The 24,243-nt window shown below is 31.8% G+C and overlaps 3 protein-coding genes across 5 annotated transcripts; 1 reads left to right on the plus strand and 2 right to left on the minus strand.

Moving 5' to 3' along the window:
* The first annotated feature begins 2,953 nt into the window (after nucleotides 1–2,953).
* On the plus strand, nucleotides 2,954–7,224 carry LOC133700759 (B-type cell cycle switch protein ccs52A-like). The gene is made up of 10 exons (XM_062124414.1): nucleotides 2,954–3,615; nucleotides 3,737–3,859; nucleotides 3,957–4,061; nucleotides 4,947–5,126; nucleotides 5,356–5,418; nucleotides 5,516–5,710; nucleotides 6,025–6,126; nucleotides 6,207–6,269; nucleotides 6,394–6,462; nucleotides 6,747–7,224. The coding sequence occupies exons 1-10, from the start codon at nucleotides 3,091–3,093 to the stop codon at nucleotides 6,798–6,800; spliced, it is 1,479 nt and encodes a 492-aa protein (XP_061980398.1). The 5' UTR covers nucleotides 2,954–3,090; the 3' UTR covers nucleotides 6,801–7,224.
* Nucleotides 7,225–7,338: 114 nt separating this feature from the next.
* Nucleotides 7,339–9,250, minus strand: LOC133700760 (protein STAY-GREEN homolog, chloroplastic-like). Of its 2 annotated transcripts, none has more exons than XM_062124416.1 (4): nucleotides 8,788–9,250; nucleotides 8,514–8,687; nucleotides 8,037–8,198; nucleotides 7,339–7,943 (listed from the first exon to the last, which is right to left on the minus strand). In XM_062124416.1, the coding sequence occupies exons 1-4, from the start codon at nucleotides 8,908–8,910 to the stop codon at nucleotides 7,599–7,601; spliced, it is 804 nt and encodes a 267-aa protein (XP_061980400.1). In that variant the 5' UTR covers nucleotides 8,911–9,250; the 3' UTR covers nucleotides 7,339–7,598. The 2 variants fall into 2 exon arrangements, with proteins under 2 accessions (XP_061980400.1, XP_061980399.1); XM_062124415.1 differs by having other exon boundaries at nucleotides 8,037–8,204; nucleotides 8,788–9,248.
* Nucleotides 9,251–14,077: 4,827 nt separating this feature from the next.
* On the minus strand, nucleotides 14,078–19,923 carry LOC133700761 (agamous-like MADS-box protein AGL19). Of its 2 annotated transcripts, none has more exons than XM_062124417.1 (8): nucleotides 19,599–19,923; nucleotides 19,203–19,392; nucleotides 16,142–16,223; nucleotides 15,719–15,780; nucleotides 15,532–15,631; nucleotides 14,988–15,029; nucleotides 14,829–14,870; nucleotides 14,078–14,398 (listed from the first exon to the last, which is right to left on the minus strand). In XM_062124417.1, the coding sequence occupies exons 2-8, from the start codon at nucleotides 19,382–19,384 to the stop codon at nucleotides 14,270–14,272; spliced, it is 639 nt and encodes a 212-aa protein (XP_061980401.1). In that variant the 5' UTR covers nucleotides 19,385–19,392; nucleotides 19,599–19,923; the 3' UTR covers nucleotides 14,078–14,269. The 2 variants fall into 2 exon arrangements, with proteins under 2 accessions (XP_061980401.1, XP_061980402.1); XM_062124418.1 differs by having other exon boundaries at nucleotides 19,587–19,923.
* Between the last annotated feature and the right edge of the window lie 4,320 nt (nucleotides 19,924–24,243).

Below are 24,243 nucleotides of genomic sequence, written 5' to 3' on the forward strand. Positions count from 1 at the left end.
AGAGCATTTACTCTAAGACATTGGCTTTTTTAATTAGTTTGAAATTATTTTTTTATTGATAAACCTACATCTTTATTGTTAGAATGTGGGTTTTCTTAGTACAGAGAAAAACTAGTTGATACTGCTTCCTGTCACGAAAATAATTAATTTTTATGTTAACTAATTTTATTTATTAAGATGATTTTAATTCATGCGTATTTTTTAGAGTGTTTAAAAAAGATTTGAGTTTGAAATCTTTTTTATTTCGAGTTAATTTCAAGTTTTAGTATAACTTTTTAGATTTTTTTAATGTTATGAACCATCTATCAAAATTTCTATAATAGTTTGATTGAAAAATCAGTTTTTTTCATTAAAAAAGTTTAGCACTAATTTTTCACCTACTGAGATGGCTAAAATTTGAGTTAAGTCAAACCACGCTATAGTTGATTTTTTTTTTTAAAAAAAAGTTGAAGTTGAGGCACGCAGTATACCATCCATGATCCACCTCAATTATATCTTTTTAAAGGAAGTGGGCTTGCACGCAGGCGTTTCTAAGTTGGACAAATGCCTGATTTTTTTAACATTTTTTAATTTATATTTAAATTAATACTCATCTATCTGATTTTCTTTCTTTATTCTTCTATTTAGTATTTTTTTTAAATAGTTTTTGTTTTTTAAGTATTTTTTATATATTTAATTTTTGAATAGATTTTTCTTATTCATCTACAATATTTTTATATAGTTGAATTTTAATTTGAGATTTTTTTAATAAATATAACCTTGCAAGAGCTTTTTTTTTCCTTTTGATTTTATTTGGTTAATTTTATATGTGTATTTATTTCTATTATAATTTGATTAAATAAAAATAATAATTTTATTAAACAGTCATTAAACACAATTGGGTAAATAAATCATGTTTTGATTTCAAATATTTTGATTTACATCTACCTCTTGACTTTAATGTGTGTATATATATATATCGTTAATGATTTTTTTTATTTGTTGATATAGAAGGTTCTAGTTTAATTTAATTAGATATATGTACAAACTTTCTAATTTATGCTTAATATTTTTTATGAAAAAAACATATAAAAAAAGCCTAAATGTTTAGTTTTTTTTTACTGGAATAACAAATATCCGATTTATAACAAAACATAGGTTAAATAACTAGTATTAATCTGAAAAGCAAATTTCAAATTAAAAAATTGAAAAATAATGTCTTTATGATTTTTATATGACCATATTAAAACAAAAATCAAAGATTAATTAATTCACCAAAATGATGTAAAAAAAAATCATTGAATATTCTGTCGTATTTGTTCTTACAATTTATTGCTTAACATGATCATATATAGTTATTAAAAAAGTTATTGCAAATATAAACTAATATCATTTATAAAATATACATAATAGAATGATTTTTTTTAATAACATTATATTTATTAATTTAAATAAATATTTAATTTAAATTTTAAAAAACAGGTTTTCCAAGCTTAAAAGGCCGAGCTTGGACCAATCATGCGTGGGCCTAGATTAGGCTCACACGATTTACACTTTTATTTTGTTTATATATATATATATATTGAGTAGCGTACATGTCATTTATTTAACATTAAAAAAATATAGTAGACATTTATTCAATATTAAAAAAATGCATTAGATAATGCGTCATTTTCAACAATAATTATTCAGCCACTTTTTATTTTAATGAAAATCAGGCTAAATTTTTAGATTATTAAAGCTTTATTTTTTAAACATGTTTTGACTGGAGAGCACTCCTAGAACATTGTAGAAACCTAAATCACTCCATCTCTAACCCCAAAATGTTATAAAATCACCATAAAAAAAAAATCGAAGTGGATTTAAAATATCTTTATGATCCTCAATTTGCTTTCTTTTTTCAACTGGTTGATGAGAAAAAATCACTATTGAACTCTTTACTGTACTACAAGACAAACTAATAGGCACTAGGATTAATATATTTTGTGATTGAAATATGGTTGGAAGAATTCTTTATTTTTTTTATATTTTTTTGATGATTTTCTTTTTTATTTTTTATAACTCAAGGAGATTGAAGCATTTGTTTGAGGAATGAAATTTAAAAGAACTAAGATTTTTTTTAATATATAATATGTTTTTATTGCAGTATTGATCCTTTATTTGCGTTGTTTTGGATAGAAAAAGCAGTAATTTGTGCGTTTTTGATTGTTGTGTTGATACTTTATATCTTTTTAATCCATTTTGTTATGAAAAAGAGGAAAAAAAATAAATAAAAAATAAGGATTTTGACTAAAGAAATATACTTTTTCCTCCATAATTTAAATCCTTTTACTTTTGAATATTTATTTTAATTGGTGTAGAATTAAATAATTTATTTTAAAAAAATAGTTTCTCTTCCTTTACTCTTTCTTATATTCTATAATTTATTATACTTATGTTACCCTTACCTACCAAGATTTTATATAATCTATACATATAAAATATTTATATATGTATTTATTTTTTATTTTTATCCATATTTTTTATATGTATTAAAAATTAATTTGGAATCCTAAAAAAAAAAACCATAGCGTGGCAACACAGTGGGGATGATTACTAGTAAACTAATAAATTGCTATCATCTTAAACTTAAAAATTGTTGCTTTCTAATTTTTATATTCCAATTTTTGAATACTTTGATCACCCTGTCACTAACTTATCAGTGGTTGGGCCTGGGCTAATGAGATGTTGAGGGTCCGTGGGCTCAGTTAATTCTTCCCAAATAAGGTTAAACAACCCAACCCTAGCTGAAAGAAGCAATCCCCTGTCCAAGTTTCCAAAACTAACATACCTTATCCTTCTCCGAAGCTGACACGGAAACATATTCAAAAAATACAATGATAATTCCAGAAATCGAACGGTATTCTTTCTTTCATTCCAAAACCTCTATATAAGCTCTCTACACCTAACCAAACGTTCGCTCGCTCGCAATAAAAAATAAATAAAAAAAACCCACCATTACTGCACTGTCTGTTACTCACTTTCTATTATTTCCCGGGAAAATTTACTTCCTTCGACACATCATCGTCATCTTCTCCATTCTCCCTCCCTCTCTCTTAGGGTTTCTTCCCAATGGCCGATCCCACGATGTCACCGCCAAGCCAATCGCAGCTCAACGTTGCAGCTTCCACGACGCAACGTCGTCAACATCATTTAAATCTTGAAAGCCTAGCTCCATCACCGTCATCATCGGAACATGTCAACCGTCTGATTAATTCTAATCATTATATTTCCCCCTCGAGACCTATTTACTCCGATAGGTTTATTCCCTGTAGATCCAGCTCGAATTTCGCTCTTTTCAACATCTCTTTGCCCTCGCCTTCTGCAACCGCGGGTAGTTCGCCGGGGGACGGAGGGAAGGAGGACAATCCCAATGCGTATGCGGCGTTACTCAGGAATGCACTCTTTGGTCCTCAGACTCCGGATAAGAAAGACTGGGGGACAGGGGCGGCTGGACGGAATATTTTCCGGTACAAGACGGAGACTAGGCAGTCAATGCACTCGCTTTCGCCTTTCGGGTTTGATGGTTTAAGTGGTCCTGGTGTTAGTAATGTTGCTATTAAGGCTCCTAGGAAGGTTTCTAGATCACCATATAAGGTTGGTGTTATCGTAAATTGTTGTCGAATTTTGAGTTTCTTGAGATTTGATGAAATATGGGTTTTATTGAGGTCGTTTTATTGATTGATCATGCGTTTTTTTTTTTTTGCGTTTTTTGTAGGTATTGGATGCCCCTGCATTGCATGATGATTTTTATTTGAATTTGGTGGATTGGTCGTCGCATAATGTGTTGGCAGTGGGGTTAGGGACTTGTGTGTATTTATGGAATGCTTGTAGTAGCAAGGTTAGTGTTGTGGGTTATGAAGTTTAATTTTTTTTTTTCTTCTTAGGTTTTTCTTGATGGGTTTTTTACTCTAAAGTTGGTTTACGGTGTAATATAGGTGACCAAACTGTGTGATTTGGGGAATGATGATGGTGTATGTTCAGTAGGATGGGCTCATCGTGGTACACATCTTGCTGTTGGAACCAGCAATGGGAAAGTTCAGGTTAGTTATAGTTTGCATTTGTGTTGAGATTCTGATACATGTACTTGTTGTGTTGATTTCAATATGGTTTATGGATATAGAAATGCTTTATGATTGCAAAAATGAATGTGAAAAAGGCTGAGTCTATAGGGGGGATAAGAAAAGAAATTCATATTTCAAAAGAATGTGGTGGGCAAGGATTATTGCATTAGCAACATAGGTGAGAGGTAAGTAAATAGAAAGAAATATGGCTGTCGATCAAATTAGGGTCAACAAATTTCAACTTTGTATGTGGCTGGAAGAGACTGTCTGTCTCACAAGTGTTGATTCGCTGGGCCTTGAGGGGTTTTATTCACAGTTTTTACTGCCACAGGCAGGTAAAACTGTAGGGGGTTTCTGAACTAGATCTTTAGGGGGTATATGGTTTATTGGAAGAATTAGGTGTTGTGTGCCCATAAATCATGTTCTTGGCCATACTTGAACCTAGACATACAAAGGTCTAGGGCACCAACACCAGAATATCTTAGAAATTTATCATCAAACTGAATATTTGCATGCATGATGCTCTAGATCTTTTTCTAGAGAGGAGACATGAAGAAGGGAAAATTATAATTTTCAAAATCCCAACCATTATTAGGTAGCTTTTTTACATGCATTATGTGGCTGCTAATGCATACCATAAGCATGACGTCCTCACCATTCAGCTGATGTTTATTCTCTATTTAATTTATTATTGTTCAATCCCTTATTGTTTTGGCATCTTGGTCCACTGCATCTTGTTGCGGTTAATTGTAATGCAAGAATGGAAGTGGATAGTGTTGTTATGTCCAACCACCTTTAGATTTTAGTATATTGCTAGATCAACCTAGCAATATTTTGATGATATTCTCATCAACTTATATGTAGATTTGGGATGCTTCACGCTGTAAAAGGATTAGAATCATGGAGGGTCATCGATTGCGAGTTGGGGCCTTGGCCTGGAGTTCATCAATGCTGTCTTCTGGTAGCCGGGATAAGAGCATTCTTCAACGAGATATACGAGCACAAGAAGACTTTGTTAGTAAACTCTCTGGACACAAGTCAGAGGTTGGACTCCCCTACATTTGTTCACACTGATTTAACTTTTTGTTCAACCATTTTATGCTGTTTACTTTGGGCTTCCCTAGAATTATCATTCTTCGTTTGCATTCGTCTCCATTCTGTAAATTCTAGTAGCGGGCATTTGTTATTACATATTATAACCTATTTAATCTATTTTTATTCTGTTTATTGCTTTTATGTTTCCCAGCCTAATAATCAATTTGTTGGGATCTAGGTTTGTGGACTGAAGTGGTCTTATGATAACCGTGAGTTAGCATCAGGCGGAAATGATAATCGAGTGAGTAGTTTTTTCTCTACAGCATATTGTTATGATCGCTGGACATGTGTTCATGGTTTCCTGCATGGAAGACTAATATGTTGTCATCTATATGCAGCTTTTTGTTTGGAATCAACATTCAACCCAACCTGTGCTAAAATACTGTGAGCATACAGCGGCTGTAAAAGCAATTGCTTGGTCACCCCATCTTCATGGACTTCTTGCATCCGGGGGTGGGACTGCTGACCGGTGTATACGATTCTGGAATACAACCACCAACTCACATCTCAGCTGCATGGACACCGGCAGTCAGGTAAAATATATGTTTGCTAATCACTTCTACTGTACTTCTTAGATATGATATGAAATGTACGTGGTTAGAAAATCCTTACTGGCAACTCATATCTGCATCTTCTTTTTTTGGAAAGTAACGTAAGAAAGTGTTCAATGATCGATGGAGCGTATAGTAAGAAAGTGTGGTCCCATCCCATAAGATGGCAAATTGCCAGTGCACATACTTCTACGTGCATGTAGTCTTGGATTATTATATCATAATTTTACTCAAAATTTACCCCCGACTCTCTCCCGTACCAAAACTTTTTACTCTTCAGTTTTCATCCATTTCAGGTGTGCAATCTTGTGTGGTCTAAGAATGTCAATGAACTAGTCAGCACACATGGATACTCCCAAAACCAAATAATAGTATGGAGATACCCCACCATGTCAAAGGTACTGAAGTCGGTGTATTTGTGATGATAGCATATTATCTCTCATCACTCATTGTATTAACATTTCTTCCTTTCTTGCAGTTGGCAACTCTGACAGGCCATACATACAGAGTTCTTTATCTTGCCATCTCACCAGACGGACAGGTAGTTGGTTCTTCATTCTTGATAACTGTAGCTTTTCTTCTTCCAATAAATTAGCAGTTATGCCAACCATTTCTTTTGTTTTAATGTTTCTTTTCTTAACTGTAACAACTTTTAACCGATTCAGACAATTGTCACTGGAGCTGGAGATGAAACTCTGCGGTTTTGGAATGTGTTCCCTTCCCCTAAATCTCAGGTAATAGTTTTCATTGAATGGTGATAGTTATTAATTGAGTCCATGCTCATATTTATACCCATAATTAATTTTTTTCTTTTGGGGGGGGGGGGTGGGGGGGTAACCCAGGTGCTTGTTCTTTCTAGTAAATGACTACTTTTCTATACCTCATATCAATAATGTGTGCTAGCAAGATTTAAGGATAGGAAAGTGTCAGGAGTAGACATGCCATGTCAACATTTTGGTTTTGCGTACCCTAACCCAGCAGAAGACTAACTCAGTATATGGTTTGACTGTTATTGTAGAACACAGAGAGTGAAATTGGAGCATCATCTCTGGGAAGAACTACAATCCGGTGACTCCTTCAGCTGTTGCTTTTGGAGAGTTTCTTGGCTGTGCAGACTTTGTTAGTCCAGAGTTTCTTGGGCTGTTTTAGCATGGGGAAGGAACGTGGAAAATGTGCTCATAACCTGGAGATTATTTCCGTGCGAATGGAGTTCATCAGTTTGGTTTTCTCGAACCAGCCCAGGACATGAAAATGCTAGAAGCGGGGGATTGGAGGTGATGAATTGTCATATGATTCTCGGGAAATTATGAGTTTCCTTCTTCTCCCCGTTTGATGCATGGCATTTACCATTAAATGCTTCTTGCATTGTATATCGACAGATGACAGTAAAAGATGATTCGAGGTGTCGGTTTACCATTTATTCATAGTTTATGTAAATAATTATTACTTCCACATATATCTATCTATCAATGAAATATTGCATTGCTGGATCCGAATTCATTCGCATATAGAAAATAATTTTGCAAATCCCAGAATGATCCTTTCAAGGCGTTATAATTTCATTGTATGATCGCAGCTTGTTTGAATATAAAAATAATTTCACCTTTACATGACGCATAACACCTTTCTTTCTTTTTTCGGATAAACGACTCGCAACACAGTCGCAGTGTCTTACAACAATGGCTAGTTCATCTATATTAGAACGTGCTCGCACGTGTAACAAGGGATTCTGGGATGCAAAGAACAAAAGACAAGTGTCTCAACCCCATTGCTCAAAGTCTTAGTAGATTGGGTAATATTTACATTCTATCCCTCCCTAGTTACGTAACATCTCGTGAGAAAATAAAACAAAGTCCAAAGAGGTAGATCCTTAGGGTTGTTGAGCTTGTTGAAAGCTCTGCTGGGTGCTTGGATTATTCTTGTTCTCCTGGGGAACCATTTCGGACCATGGGATCAAGCTCATTGGTGGAAAGCAACACTTGCAGTTCTCTTGGCATGGCTCAGGCAAGTTCCAGTTGCTTGCTTGCTCCTTTTTCTCAGGGGGCCCGCCAGATTCGGCAGTATAAGGTGCTGCGGCATCCTTGAGTGGACCCCAGCACTCTACCTTGTTGAATTCTGGAATATTGGAATGAAAGTAAACCCAAACTAAAGCCTCCTGCAATTCAGGATAGCTGCTAAACAAATTCCCATCTCCATGAAAGAAGGCCTTCAATACCTAGTCATCCCAATATTTTTTCCAAGTGATTCAAGAGACTACTTACGATGATCAAAATTGACAAAAGAAGCAACAAACAATTATTGAACATACCACAGGAAGTTCTTTGCGGAAGATGAAATATCTAAGTCTACAACATAAATCTAGGAGAAAATGGCCTCCACTTATATGGCAGTGAACATGGAGAGACATCTTTCCCTTTACTTTCTTCCACTCTGCCACCACTTCATCTCTGTACAATTTGTTGGACCATCCCTGCAACTGCAAGAAAACCTCAGTTCCTTTCTATCCTTCAGTTCCTTAATCTTATTAAGAAAAGGATCTACAAAATCAAGCAACTCTGTAAATTCCCTGTTCCTTCCGTTTATCTTGTCTAGAAACTCAGATCCTGTTGATTTAAAAGTGAAATCATGTGCTTCCAGTCATAAAGTTTCCCAGATCCCCCCCCCCCGGTTATACTGCAATTTAAGATTCCAGCTTAAAGGGGGAATATAGTTTAACTAGCAGATTGAATAAGTTTGATGATCTCTTAATTCCAGAAAGGTTTTTGGTATAGTAAAACAGGATTACCTGAGAATTGTTGATGGTTTGTGAGATGGCTAAAGTAAGTTTAGCTGTAATATCACTATGTGTTAGTGTATAAGTCCTCGGCAGATTCCCTGGATGTTTCTTCTCATCAACCCCTAAAAACAACACCTTCAGTTTTGATGCCTCAAAAATAGATGGCCCAAATAACCTTGCCACCTGATACGATCAAAACAGCACAAAACACACTAAGAAGAATAACAACAAAAAGAATCCAAGAGAAGAAAAATGAAAAGAATCCAAGAGAAGCGAGACTTACAGGACTGATAGATTGGTTCTTCCTCCTGAGTTTTTTCTTTGAAGGAAATAGAGAGCTATTTTGATCAAATATAGAGGGTCTTAGCTTTGAAGGAAGAAAGGGAGCAACTGCCAGAGAGCCCATCTCCAAATCCTCTCTGCAATTAGATCTTAGCTCCGACTTATGAGGCACCCCAGAAAATTGGAAGGACGCTCTCCTAAAATACTTGCTAAAAGTACAGTATTAACTCTCTAAAGTCAGAAAAAAAAAAAAAAAAAACTAGAGAAAGTTTAGGAGACTTGAAATTGGGGGATATTTTTCACTTTTGCTTTGCTTGCATGCCTTAACTTGAGAGGATTTTGAGTTCTGAACAGAAAAGCAATGGCGAGGTCCAAAAAACCAACCCAAGAAGTAAGAAGATGGTGTCTATCTTTTGAGCTAATAACAGACTTTAGGCTCAAATAATAATAGCTGTTTTCTAGCATTGATAGCGGCGAGACAGTTTCTTAAAGCAACAGACTTCTCGGAGGTCCTGTATGTAAGACTGCCACGTTGGGGCATCATGCAATTATCACACGTGTAACACAATCACATTCACCGTCCGAGTTGGTTTTAGGTGAATGTGGTTTTGGTTGACAGAGATACCCGAACGGTTGGTTCAATTCAGCCCTGACCCAAAACTGAAACTTTGGTAGTTAGAAATACATTCGGTAATATTTGTATTTGTTTTTGCGGTCCAATTATATTTCGGATTTATTTTGCTTGAAATTATTATTTATTATATTTTTAAATTGTTTTAATATGATAATAATATAAAAGATAAATTTTAAAAAATAAAAAATATATTATTTTAATACAATTTTTAAATAAAAAAATATTTTAAAAAACATCTCTAATCACAATAAATGAAACTGAAAACCAAATGACAGAAATTTTCCCTTTGAACCACACTTTAATCATAAAGATGGTGATAAAAATGATAATATTAAAATAAAAATGATATGGGAATCCAAATATGTCAAATCACTCATGCTAATATTAATATATATTTAGATATCAAATTTGATAAGTGATATATAGGGAGACTAGCTAAAGTCAGCGGTCCTAATCTTTCTTTTTTATTATTATAATTATTTATCAAAATGGGCTAATTGCTTGCAGGGTTGGTAAACTACATGTTGATTTAGTTTCCCAATGTTGCCCTCGGAGCTGGACTAATATTTCAATGTGTATATTTATCAGAAAACTATAACTATGACAAGCGGAGGCATATAGCATGAAAACTATCCCAATGCTCCCTTCCACTTTCATTTTTTTCTTATTATTTTCACCCATTTTCAAAACATATAATATTGTTGATTCCTTAATCAACAGACAATATATTCTTAATGATTTTCATTAGTGGAAAACTATAATTAAAAGCTTAATCATGAGTGAACATAGATAGCAATAGAATATAGAGTTTTAAAACTTAATCTGACATGTTTAGAATACTTTCACAACAACCGACTGAAGAAATGTAAAAGAAAGAATAAAGATACCAATAAAGCAATAAACTAAAGCTATAAATTACAATAAAAGAAAAAAAAAACCCCAATAACACATTAAAACTCTATTTCTTATTTATTTAATATTTTTTTAACCTGTGTTATTTTTTTTTTTACTTTTACCGAACCCTGTTAAAATAATAAAATACTTAACTATTTGAAACAACGTTGTTGGGAGGTAAAATTTTACCAACCATGCATTTTTTGAGTTGGTAAAATTTTACGAGCTCCAAATTGCAAATATTGATTTCTTCTATGGAAAACAAAATGACACAAAACTATAATGAATCACAGCTAGCATGAGAACGCATTAACTTACCTAGCAAATTAATCTTGCTAGTAGCCCTAAAGTAAGGGGAACATCGCGGGTGGTACTGTGTCCATAAATAAATATGATATTCCTGTATATCAGTGCATTTTAAAAAATGTTTTTAATTTTTTTTTTATTTTTTATTTTATTTTAAATTAATATATTTTTGATATTTTTAAATTATTTAAATTAATAAATAACTTTTTAAAAAATAAAAAAAATATTTTAAAAAATAACTACAGATACCCTCAATCGACTTGTGAATTTCAATTGTGAGTTTACGATGGCAACCAAAAATAACAAACAAACTTCTGGCAATAAAACAAAAATAGTAACTTTCTCGTTTTACTTTTATTTTTTGACGTGGCTTGCAAGCAAAAGGACCTGCAGGGACGTCGTTTCGTTGTCCCTTATCAGAAGGTATCTCTGTTATAGCATGGCAGATCAACTTCAGATTTCAATTATGAACATCTTTGTACGGCTGGATTCTCTGGTGATTAATTATCAGAAGGTCTTATTTTTGTTTTTCTTTTTTTTTTGTTAATTTATTATTATTTAGATGGTTTCGGGATTGTTTTACGCTTAAAATATATTTTAAATTTTTAAATTTTTTTAAAAATGCTTTTGAAAAAACAAATAAGATCAATTCTTGTTTATTTTTTATATTTTTAAAGTATTTTTTTAATATTTTTATTTTAAATTATTTTGATATATTAATGTAAAAAATAAAAAAATTAATATATTTTAAAACTAAAAATATTTTAAAAAATATGTAATAAATACCATAATATCATGAGAGCTTCAAGACGAGGCCAACTTTTCTATCAAAGATAACGCTATCCAGTCATCAATTGCATTCACCAGTGGCATGTTCTGAATAAAATTTTACAGGGCTAGATTTATAGTATTATAGCATATGTTGCTGTATATTCAATTTTGGATAATAAATTCGATTGCGTCAGAAGTCGAGAGAAATTAACTAATTAATTTATCTAAAAGTTTTGTTTAATTTTGATTGTCTAATATAATGAGTATTTATAGGAAGTTGTTTTTATTCTTATAAAAAATTGAAATATTTCTTTTAAGATTTTAAGAATGTTTGTTTTTTTTCCTTGCTTTAAAATAATTTTAAGTGCTATCTTTTAAGTGAATCTCCGTGAAACTATCTTTTTTTTTTTATTATCATACACCCGATTTCTATCAAGTCTATCGGACGATCCTGATTCCAATCATAAATCTGAATCGAGTTTCGAATGAGTTAAAAAATCATTCTCATATCCATTTCTTTCAACTAAATGTTATATGTATTCTAAAAAAAACAAAAAATCAGCAAATTCAAAAACATAATAACTCAATTAAAGAAATTATTGCTATCTAACATATCATAAAATTTTAAGTACGACTATCCATGAGCTGTTGCACCCTTTTTTGATAATCATCATTCTACACATGCATATTTATTAAAAGCTTTATCAGTTTTGGTTTGCGTTCAAGAATCATAGCCTAGAAAAAAAAAGTTATTAATTAAATATATTAATATAAAACAACAAATTAAAAAAAAGAAATGCGATGTAATGAAACCATAAATCTATCGATTTTGGTTCTTTGCAACAAATTATGACCATCGTAGAAAATACTTGGACATCATATTTTAAATATAATCCGTCAATATAGCTTTCAAGATTTAAGAAGATCTGAAATCCTTCCAAATCATTACGTACTTCCATTGGGCTTCTTATATTTATTCTCATTCCATCTCCCCCTTGATCTTTTCGTTTCTTGGTAAAAAAAAAGAAGAAGAAGAAAAAACCCATTTACCAATATGTTTCTTCTCATCAAATGATATCTTATTATATTAAGTTCACCATGCACGTACCTGGACATTTTACATCGAAAATGGAAATTGTTTAGTCTTTCGAGAGAGACTGTGCCTCATATCGAGAGAACCCGTGATCACACAGTATGGCATAAAGGCATATACTAGATAAATGGTACGCATTTCAATTTCTTAATTTAAAAAAAAATCAATGTTCAATAAAATAAATATTTATTAATATTATAAAAAGATATCTTTTAAATATTTTAAAAAATATCTCAATAATCTTACTTGATAATAAAATAAAAATTGAATGAGAATTAGATAAAATCACAAATATAAAAAAAAATAAAAGAAAATCCACACTCAATTACCTATAAAATCAAACATTGAAGGATATATTTTTTAAAAAATCATTAAAAAAAAGAATAAAAAAACCTAATTCGATTTAATATGTCATATTAACAGCCTAATCGTAAGACTAGATAACCTCATCAAAAAAAAAAAAATTAAAGTCCATTAACCTAATGTTGAAGGATAAAATAAAAAAAATAATTTTTTTTAAAAAAACCTAAAAAATTATTAAAGTTAAATCGAGCTAATCTTCGAAACTAATGATCCAAGTCATAAGACCAAAATTATCTCATAGAAGACAAACGTAAAAAAATTAAAAAACAAAATAAATAGCAATCAAAACAATAAAGATCAAATCTAAAACAAAATTTAAATGAAAGAAAATAATGAGAGACTAAATTTAAAAAATAATGAATTCAAAAAAATGATAAAAATAAATACCAATCAAGAGAATGAGAATCAAAATTGAATATAAAAATTAAATGAAATAAAATATCAAGCGACAAAATTGAAAAACAAATCAAGAAAATGTTAAAAAAATAACAATAAAAAGAATGAAGATCAAATTAGATAAAATAAAATAAAATATTTAGAGACATAATTGAAAATAAAAATCAATCTAATAAACCATTAAAAACAAAATAAATAGCAATCCAAAAAATAAAGATCAAAATTTAATACTAACACAAATTGAATGTGCATCTAACATATAAAAAATGAGAACAATATTTTACAAAAAATACAAAAAAAAACATTTAAATGTTAGTTTTAATTTTTTTACATTTAAGAACAATATTATTCATTTTATTATGCGAACAAAATATAAAAAACAGAAACAACCCTTAATCCATTTTTAAAATTTTTGCTTGCTTTAAATGTGCATCTAACATGTAAAAAAAAAAATTCTTTATCAATATAAGAATAATAAACCTTAACACAAATAAAAATTAAATAATTTTATTTGAGAATAGCAAAACAATCATCTCACTTTGCAAACACAAGTTACCCGATTAGTATTTTTTATTATTTTAATATAGTAGTACTAAGGATTCAGCTGTCACCTCTCTTATAAAAGTTTTCATATCTCACTCAAACATAATGCATCCACAATATTCTTGTCAAATTATACAAAAATATTTTTTTTAAGGCTTCTCTGACTCTCATATGATGGTACAGACAAGTTTAATAGCATGGTAGAGACTCAATCACAACACACACACACACACACACACACACACACACACACACATATATATATATATATATATATATGGTACAGTAATCTTCCAAAAGATATTTTAACTCATCACACAATGGTATTGTTCAACTCCTTTTTGTCATGTAATATGTTTGGGAAAGTTTATTTGACTCGCGACATTAGCTATCAGATGCAAATGATTTGAAAAAAAGAAAAAACCATTGACACTTCGGAAGCTGGAACTGTATTGCAAATTTGAAACTGCAATTATTCAAGTCTTATGGTTTTGGGGCAAGCCGTGTCTCTGGTGGTCCTATAAACAATTCTGTCTCCACCTCCGTAATTTGTCGGTCTTCTAATAGTTGTTGCTTCCTGGTTGATGAGAGGTCAGGTTGTTGCATCCCACACTGCAAAATCAGTTATCAAACAAAATTATTACCACCATAATCAAAAGAATATGTCTCCCTGAATTATTGTCCGACGACCGATCCGGGGACTGTAAGGAGGGCAGCCACGACCACCAAAAAAATCATAACTGGTCCTAGCTTAATAGATCTTTCATACAAATTTGACATTTTGACATGTAAGGGTCCCTGTGGACTTAAAAAAAAAACTACTCTGTGGTTCATCCTCCGTGAGAATAAAATTTTCATCTCCGCATATCATATCGACACCTCACATAAAATTCTAAAATATTGTCGGCATTGTAAAAATATGTGTTGAAAATCCTCGTGTGCTATGCTATGCCAAACACAGTGATGATGCACTCCTCAAAATCACTGCTAGTGATGATAACGTCGGATCTGAGAGTTCATAGAGCATGTATAGTACTGTTACCTTCTCCCGTAACCTCGTGTTTTCTTCCAACAGGATTTTCTCCTGAGATACGTCGAAAGAGAGAGATGGTAGCGAATCAGGAATCTCTAAACAAATCAACATCTAATATATTTTTTAAATAAGCATGCACATAAAACATTACGAATCATAAGGAATTACCTCGCCTTTGAGCTTCTCAATCCGCTCCCTAAATAACTGGTTCTGCAGGTGCACAAAGTAAAGAGAATCAAATGTCCGGTAAAGTTTTCATAAATAATTTTAGTCCCTTGAGTGGCGCTGACGCTATATATAAGAAAGATTAAAGAAATGGAAGAACTTCTAGCCTCACGTGACCAGAAAAGAATATTACTTTGATAAATGATATGTACCGTGAGATACTTTCTACATCTTATTGCTGTTTGGCAATTGTACCAAACCAAGTGACTTGTATACCAATAACCAATTCATACTTTCTAAAACTTGAGAATGAAGTTTTGGAATCAGATTTATCTAATGACTTTTGGTATCCAAATGGGTGGGATTTTGACGTTTTGAGTTGACAAATTAAGCAGTAAACCACTCAAAAACCCAACCGAAAAATGAAAGCCAAATGGACACTAGCCGAATCCAGTAATTACAATAAAAACACAGGATTGGTATTGACTTTAATCACTCAAAGAAATTAAGTATGGTGCGGTCTGATTAATTAATTGACGGGACATACCTTTCTTGCCCTAATTCTTGTTAAGCTTCGCTCCAACTGGTTCTCCAACTGTTGTAGGTCATCAGTGGAACATGTTTCCAATCCCTCTCCTAAGAGCTTCCTGCAAATTATCCAAGTTTTTAGTTGTTTATTACAGCAGATAAGTAATGATTTTAGACGCAATAAGTTTCAAAATGAGCCTTGAAACCTTTTAGAGACTTCAAGAAGCTCGATCTTCTTGGCCAGAGTAAATGTATCTTCCTTCACAGGCTGCATGCAAAATCAACAACTAGGATTGAAAAACTGACCCAATAAAAAAGGAAACAAAATGGAATTAATATTGTCATGCATGGTTCAATATATACAAAAAATATCATGCTTTCATGCACAGTGAAGACTTTGGTATGGCCAACTTTTCCATATGATCATCAAACATGATAGTCAAAAGATCCTTCTCTGCCCGAATATCTCAGGAAAGAAAAGGTGATGGTGTGCTCCTCATATAGAAAATGCATGATATTACAACCATGTCATCGTAGCTATATTGACCTTAATGGGAGAGAGTTCATATTACATTTACTTTTCAATTTCATCACAAATTTAATTCGTTTGAGAGCTAATTGGTTTATACCTGTATATTGTCTTGAACCATCTTGCTGCTGATTCCTACGTCCTTGGCTCTCTTCTGATACCGTTCTATTGTTCTATTAATACTGAAGGATCCATAGCAGAACAATTGGAAAATAACCGAGCAGTTAGTAAATATTTAAACATGGCTCAACTAACATCCAATGCAAATCATCACTACCACAAAAAAAAAAAAAAGATCACGCGCTCGGTTCACTTCCAAAGCTGCTGAACAATCCTTGAAGTTGCACATTTTCCTCCAAGTAGAATTCGGGTTATTGATACTTTTAGCATATATTAATCCATTCAAGTGCAGAGATACACACTCAGGTCACCATAAAGCGTAAAGTTTTGAAATTAATAGAGGATGAGAACATGATGGTTATCATCCCGAACAGAACGCCACAGCAATTAAAATTAATGAGGATAGCTACCTAAAAGTCGAAAGGTTATTCTATATATAAATAGTCCAATGCTATGAGCTCTCTCATTGAATAAAAAGAAAATAAAACTATTTTTCTATCCTAATTAATAAAGCAAGAACTTAATGATATAAATTATTTTTGCACCTAATATCGTACACTATTTTTTGGAAGAGCATCATCATAATGAAACCATCTTTCTATCCTAGTAAAGCAAGAACTTAAAAGGCATGAAAAAACTGGTTATTCTGAAACCTAAAGCATAAGATAGCTCACCATACAACTTGTGCTAAGGAAAGGATATGCTTAGGATTTGGTTGAAGGCTTGGGATATGTTGGGCTTTGTTGTTGGCTAAAATGGAGTAAATACACAGTTAATATACATCATATATGAGACAGAAGCAATCACAACTGCTTTTACTAAAATAAATTTTCCTCATTTCTGTGCAATAACGACATCTTGATCAGAAAGGTTGAGAGAATTTGGGTCTTAGGTAATGCACGCAGTTATGTAATGGTCATTTTTATAAAAGGAACGATACTTCCATTATTAACTTGAGTTGAGTTGTAGAGTAATGACAGCAGTTTTATATTAGGATGCAGCAACCAATAAAGGAGTTTAGTTGAATAATCAATATAATAGCTTAATTATAAACAAAGATCGTCTCATGGTAGGGAACATATGCATTAACCTAGCTAATATACACTTCAGATTTTGTTAATTTTGAGTTTCAATGTATTTAAAAATTTTAAAATTTGATCTTAAAATGAATGATTGGATCACAAATACATGACCTAACCTGTTACTTGTAATATGAACGATCATGATGCATACACACCTTAATTATAAACACAGTGCTGTTTGTTTAATTATTAATCAATTCCATGTTTTTATATATATCATGAAAATTAAATAAAATATTGCAGAAGAGAAGCTTTGTTTATGAATGGGCAGAGTAGCATAATTAATCTCTTATCTTCACCTATAAATTAACAGCATTTATAATCCAGTCGTTTTGACACACAAAATGAATAAAGACTCTATAACCTAATTAAAATCCGAAATAACATTTTGAACTTCTGGATTGGATATGATCTTTCTTTGGCAGATGTCCAACCCTATTCCAAAAACAAAACCAAGAAAGCATCGATCACTTGATACAAGCTACGTGCATTTGCTCCTTGGCGACTCTAACACCGTAGCTATTGACCCAATAAAGCAGGAGAGATATCTTGAATAAGCTAGCAACAACTGTTTCGTGAAGAACTAATAAACATATGGCATATCTTCTCGAGTGGCTCTCTTGCGCACAAGCACAACCAGCAATAAGGAAAAACACATGCCATTGATTTAATTAAAGAAGTTATATATTCATACTTGGAGAAATGAGCGTTCACTAAGCATACGTGTGGCTTGTCCCAAGTTATCGGGAAGCAAGTCTCGTTTGAGTTGATAATTAAATTCCTCATTAATTTACTAGGTCTGGTTAATCATGTGGTCGCTAATCAGAAAATTACACTTGAGTACAGTAACATCAAGAACAAGAAAACTTTTACCAATATATAGTGATCACAGTGCTTACCTTGGAGAAAGCAGTACGTTTCTTTTCAGAAGCAATGCAATATAAATACAACACATAAAAGGGCAGGAAACCGTGAAAGATAAAGAACACAAAGTACACCTCTATCTCAGAGCCCTCAAGCTCCCCCACCCCACCCCACCTTCCAACAGTCAGCTAGATTCCAAGTTTTTTTTTTCCTTTCACCTGGTTAAAGATGAAATTCCATTTTTTTATATGGTCTAAGGCATGATAATTATAAACTTATTGTCAGTCTTTATCGGTCATTAAAACCCTTTTTCAAGTTCTCTTCTAGAGCTCAGCTAGAGTAGACTTGGATGATTACAGGATCACCATCAATTAATTTATCATGAAAAAGAAAATATGTTACGGTTCCATGCTAACAGTACCCACTGACATGCTTGGGTACGTAAACTGTTTATACTTCTTGATGAAGCAAAGAATAGCACAGGAGAGCTGTTTAATTACTAAGTAGATATGGCAAAAAAACCAAGGAAAAAATTCATCATCATCGTTTTCTTTCGGGTGAGTTTCGAAACGAAGGAATTAATAGGTCATGCACATGAACCCTAGTGGAAAATATTTTTTTTGAAGCACACTGATCTCTAAACTATCTTCAAACATAGATTGACGACATTGATGGACACATTAGGTAATGGAAGTTAAAGCTCAGTACATATAATATGTAGGACACAGAAATCAGAAGATTACGACAAATCAATATTAATTAAACCCAACGGAATAAAAACACCAGGTTAGATTTGATGAATAAAGAAAAAAATAGGTGAGATCGGACCCCTTCATCTTGACAGGTAAAGTCTGAGAGCTCGTACTATTGTAAGAGTACTTGCTTTGCCATGCTAGTGGAGCTTGTACAGATTTAGAATCAAAACTCAATCAATTTTTTCAATAAGACAGGAGGACAAATTCTTGAGATGGACAATTCAATGCATCATCACATGCTTACATAAAAGAATTCGTGAGACAGTAATTAATAAAACACACACGGTAGTATAAACATGTTCATATAAAAAATAAAAATACTGAAAATCAAGTACTTTACCTAGAGCTGGAAAACTCATAGTGCTTCCCTCTAGTGGAGAAAACGATGAGTGCAACTTCAGCATCGCAAAGAACTGATAACTCAAAGGCCTTTTTAAGCAGTCCATTCCTTCTCTTTGAAAAGGTCACTTGCCTGCTTGTTGCATTCTCTATTCTCTTCATCTGAGTCTTCCCTCTCACCATTATTATACCTAAAAAAATAAATAAAATCAAAAGAAAGAAAGAAAGAAATGAAAATGGAAAGACCCGGAAAACAAAATGGTAGATTTGGGGTATCTGAGAAGTGAAACTGATTATATCAAAGATTGCAAACAACTAAGCAAGACCCGCTTATGGTTTCCAAAAACAGAAAGGGATAACTAAATCTGAACAAATTAGGAAATACCTGACAACTAACCTTTATGGGCAACAGTTAAGAAGCATAAAGACAAGGAAAATCTTGTTGTGAACTTTCAAATCTCAAGAGACCTAATAAGGAGAATTGAAAAGATCACACAAACCCTAGAAAGAATATCATCAAGGGAAAGATTAGCTGAGATATTTGATGAGTGATAACCCTAGTTCTAGCAATATAACCCTAATGGGTATATAAATCAATAAAAAAATAATAAAGAGGGGAGCAACTTCTCAAGAACATGATCTCTTTCTTCTTTTGGTAAATTCAGGAAAACACACAGACGCCTCCCAAATAAGAAAGAAGGGAATGATACATATGTAAAAGCAAAAAATTATCAACATGTGATCCCCATTATCAGTCCCACTCTATTAAACAACACATCTAGATGCACCAAAAGTTTGATACCATGCTGTCATGTGGCGACACCTGGCCTAAAGAGTGACTGACAACTTCCCATTCCCGGTACCCAACTAAGAGGCAACCCGCCCATGTGAAAGGAAAGAGATGAACATTCCTGTCGGTTGCCAGTTTCTCTCAGACAAGTTTAAAAACACCTCCCAAGGTGGTAGCATGTAAGATCTGGGCACCTAATGGGGCACTGCCCTTTTGGTCCGTACAAGGTTAAAGACAAGTCAGTTTTTTCCGTACAATAAAACATAGGGGTTAGCCAATCGATTGGTGCCAGCACAACCTGTCACGTGGGTAAGCCTTGTTTGGTCTTTATCTTTTCCATGTAATGGCTTAGTATGGGGTTTTGTGCACCACCGAGGGTGCCCTTTTTTCTCTCTGGCTGTGGCTGGCGAAGGTCGAGTGGGGACCACAGATATGTCGTTGGACTTTGATGGAAGGCAACCCATGTGGATGATGGGCATGTGTCCATAGTGCTATTGTTTATTAATGTTGCTTTTGAAAGCATATTCAAAGCAAATGAACTGTCAAGTGTGATAACCAATAAATACTCTAATTGCTTGAGAGAAAAAATAGTTAACCTCTATTTATATTATATTATGATTATTATTTTAAAAAAAAAACTAAACTCCAAAATAGTTTTTTTTTTCAAGTGATTCATTTGATATTATAAAACTAATCGGGGTATAATGGCTTGTTAACTTTTTTACACAGTTCAATTACATTAATATTCTTAAAATGATAACAAAAAAAAAAAGTATGAGAGGGCTTTTGGCGTCAACTTTTTTTAAAGATAATTACGACATCGTCCTTCAATTAAAAAAAAAAGAGTAAAAAGGTATTTTGATATTTTTATTTGATTCATCTTGCGTGCATATATGTTTTTTTATTTGTATTTTTAGAGCTACTTGTAATTATAAAATATAAAAATTTATTAGGTTTTGTAATTGTATTTTTTTACTGTTTTTTTTAAGCATGAATTTTTTTGATATAGTTCCTATATAAAGAAAATTCTATCTAAATTTTGTTAAAATTATAAAATTTTTAACTCTCTAAAATCATTAACAAAATTAAATTCAGATTAACAAAGTAAATAATAAATATCATAAAAGGCATTTTTTTTGTTAGAATTAAATGGGGGTAATAACCTCAGCCCTTTAGCTCAACCGGTTGACCAATCAATCTAACTAGTTATATGAGCTGGTTAGTTGGTATGCATAAAAAATTTAATTTCATGATCTTATTTTTGTTTGGTCGGTTTAACTGACTATTATAAAATGGTTGATCGGTTCGTCATGAAATTTAATTGATGTTGTAGTTATAAACTGTGATACCAATTATAATTTTATTGCGGTTCAAAACCGTGATATTTAATCAAATGTAATATTTTTGAACCAAAATATTAATTAAAATTCATGATTCTAAACTATTATTACATAAAAAAAAATTCTATTTCACTAAAAAAGAAATTGCTGCTCTTTCTTTTCATTTTGTATGATAATTGTCCAGTTTATCCGTTTTTGTATCATTTGTACACCTTGGCCAATGGATGAAGTTAGAAAACCCAGAAATATATGGCTCCTACAATACTCCACTAAGATGTCTTTCGTGGTAGCATACATGATGCCCATTTTGACTGAATGCAGAGTGGAAATCAAGCTGACATGACATCATGAGAACTTCCCTTCTCTTTTCTTCTTGCTTTTTGGTTCAAAAAAATTCTATTACTAGAACACAATCATTGATTTATGTTGAAAAGAAAGTGTTCATTCTTATCCCACTTGTTATAGGCTAAAATCATCCAAAACGAAGACCATGCCAGGCAATATATATGGATTTGACATGTTTCCATACTTGATCAGTCCTTACAACGGGATCAGCTCATATAGCCTTCTCCGGTCACCGTAATCTTGGACCCAGTGGACATGTCCATGTGGTTTCAGAGCGAGAGGGGCATCCAGGCCTCACTGTAAAGACAACACTTATCCATACAGCATCGATCTTCTTTTTATCTGGAATAAAAAGTTGACGATGTTCTTTGAGTAACTTAGCTATCCCTGCTCAAATTGGCAAAGAGTAGCGCCTTAAAGGCACCATCTACGCCTGGTCACAGCTTTTCAAAGCTATCCATCACTTTCTACTTCTGTCATCCAACTCCACCTCATGCTTGGTCATGGGCTCACAAAGAAAGTAAACGCCCTTGATTGGTCCCTCTTCGTTATTGCGTTTTCATTCTTTGTTTTGGTACTGTGCAAGGGTTGTTTTATTTTTTAAAATTTATTTTTGGTGTTAGCGTATAAAAGTGATGTAAAACCATAAAAAATTTAATATAAAATAAATAAAAATTAATTTTTTAAAAAATACAATTTTGAAATGAAAAATAATCCGGTGTGTTTGAATGCATTTAAAAAGTGGGCTTGAAATAAAAAAATAAATTAATATTTTTTATGATTTTAATATGTTGATGATAAAAATAAAAAAAAATAAAAAAATTTATTTTGATGTTTTTGTTTTAAAAATAAACACTTTTAAAAAACCAATTACACTATAATATCAAATCTACAATTCCGTTTGTTTATGGTTATTTTACCCATTACAGATTTAATTTCATATGTTTGGTTAATAAAATAAATGTGAGGTTTCGTATGAAACTCATTAAAAGCTCTCTTTATAGCTTTATTTTTTTTAAAAAAATTATTTTTTTAAGATCCCGAAAAAGCTAAAACAATGTAAAACCTGCTTCAACCAGGAAAGGCCTAAATAGGATGTTGTTAACGCTAATATTTTGTTGCTATGGTAATTTTTTATGGCGATGGTAATTATATTTGTAAGTTCATAGATCCTTATTGCAATGTATAAATGGGCCAGAAAGAATAGGACCATGACTTTAATGCCAGGCTTGTCCCATAGCTTGATTCTTTGCAGGCTGTCTACAGGCTTTGGACCCCCCCACCCCCCCCAAAAAAAAAAAACCCAAATTATTCTGATAAATTTTAGTTTTAAAAATTAAAAAGTTTTAGGTATTGAGAATTATACAGGTTAATAGATTAATAAACATGTCAATTCCAATCAAAGATTATGTTGGAAAACTGAGATAAATATGTTACTTTTTAGAAATAAAAGATAAAATATTTGTTTTTATTTGAAATTGAATCTCTAAAGTTTTAATTTATTTGAATCAATAAAATTAAATTTTATTTTGTCAAATCAAACATTAACTCAACATCAAAATCTATTCTTAAAATCATAAGAGCTATATGTAAAGCAAACTGAAATAAACATCAAATTTAATTTAAAATCAATTTAATATAAAAAAATAAAAATAAAAATAAAAGGAGTCAATTGAAAAAAAATAATATTATGTGCAACCATGATTAATTGTTCCTATGATCCATTTTCATTGTTTTTCTATATTTTATTTTCATTGTTTTTTTAATATTTTTTTATTTTATATTGCCTCACGTGTTCATGTTTCTAAATATCATTTCATTGCGTGTTAAAAAAAAGATATAGATAATATAAAGGAACTTGAGATGGTGGAGTATTTAAATGTGACAGTTAGTTTCGAGCCACCTTTTAACACGTAAGTGATAGATTTATAAGGGAAAGCAATATAATAAAAGAGTCCATAATGTGTGTCCTAAGAGCACAGGTAACTGCTAAGTAAAACGAACAAAAATGACAGTGAGGGTGTTTGGTATTGCGGTAGCTATTGTGGTCGTGCTTTAAAAAAAATTGTTTTATAAAAAGTACTTTTAATTGTGATTGGTTTGAAAAAATAGGTGTTTGGTTAAAACTGTGGTTGAAATTGAGGTTGAATAAAAAGTAGTTTAATGTGTTTGGTTAAGAATGTTTTTAAAATTAAAGTTATAAAATAATTTTAAAATATATATATATTAAAATTGATAGTTTTCGAATTTAAATGTTGTAGATTTAACTATTGTTATTACTTCATGAAATAAATAATACTTTATATAAAATATTTTTTATTATGCCATTAAACCATCTACAATTCCACTACATACAAAATTCATTCGACAAGAATTACAGTTTCTATTATTTTTTGAGCGTGCAATAAAATTAGATAAAATAGATTTGATATTACAGTGCGAGTGAATTTAATTTACTCTACACTAATTTTTTGGGAAAAAAAATATTGTTTACATGACAATGCGAGTAAATTTAATTCATTCTAAAATAATTTTTTTAGAAAAAAATACAAAAACTAAACATACTA

This window comes from Populus nigra, chromosome 8 (genome assembly GCF_951802175.1).
Source record: "Populus nigra chromosome 8, ddPopNigr1.1, whole genome shotgun sequence".
Lineage (NCBI taxonomy): Eukaryota > Viridiplantae > Streptophyta > Magnoliopsida > Malpighiales > Salicaceae > Populus > Populus nigra.

Coding starts and splice junctions, on each gene's coding strand:
- LOC133700761 (XM_062124417.1), bottom strand. CDS start 19,384: ATGGTGAGAGGGAAGACTCAGATGAAGAGAATAGAGAATGCAACAAGC. Junction 15,632..15,718: donor CTTCTTGAAGTCTCTAAAAG/GTTTCAAGGCTC, acceptor GATAATTTGCAG/GAAGCTCTTAGGAGAGGGAT. Junction 15,030..15,531: donor CAAGAATTAGGGCAAGAAAG/GTATGTCCCGTC, acceptor GTGCACCTGCAG/AACCAGTTATTTAGGGAGCG.
- LOC133700760 (XM_062124415.1), bottom strand. CDS start 8,910: ATGGGCTCTCTGGCAGTTGCTCCCTTTCTTCCTTCAAAGCTAAGACCC. Junction 8,688..8,787: donor AGAACCAATCTATCAGTCCT/GTAAGTCTCGCT, acceptor TGATCGTATCAG/GTGGCAAGGTTATTTGGGCC. Junction 8,205..8,513: donor AAACCATCAACAATTCTCAG/GTAATCCTGTTT, acceptor GTTTTCTTGCAG/TTGCAGGGATGGTCCAACAA.
- LOC133700759 (XM_062124414.1), top strand. CDS start 3,091: ATGGCCGATCCCACGATGTCACCGCCAAGCCAATCGCAGCTCAACGTT. Junction 3,616..3,736: donor TTTCTAGATCACCATATAAG/GTTGGTGTTATC, acceptor CGTTTTTTGTAG/GTATTGGATGCCCCTGCATT. Junction 6,270..6,393: donor CCATCTCACCAGACGGACAG/GTAGTTGGTTCT, acceptor TAACCGATTCAG/ACAATTGTCACTGGAGCTGG.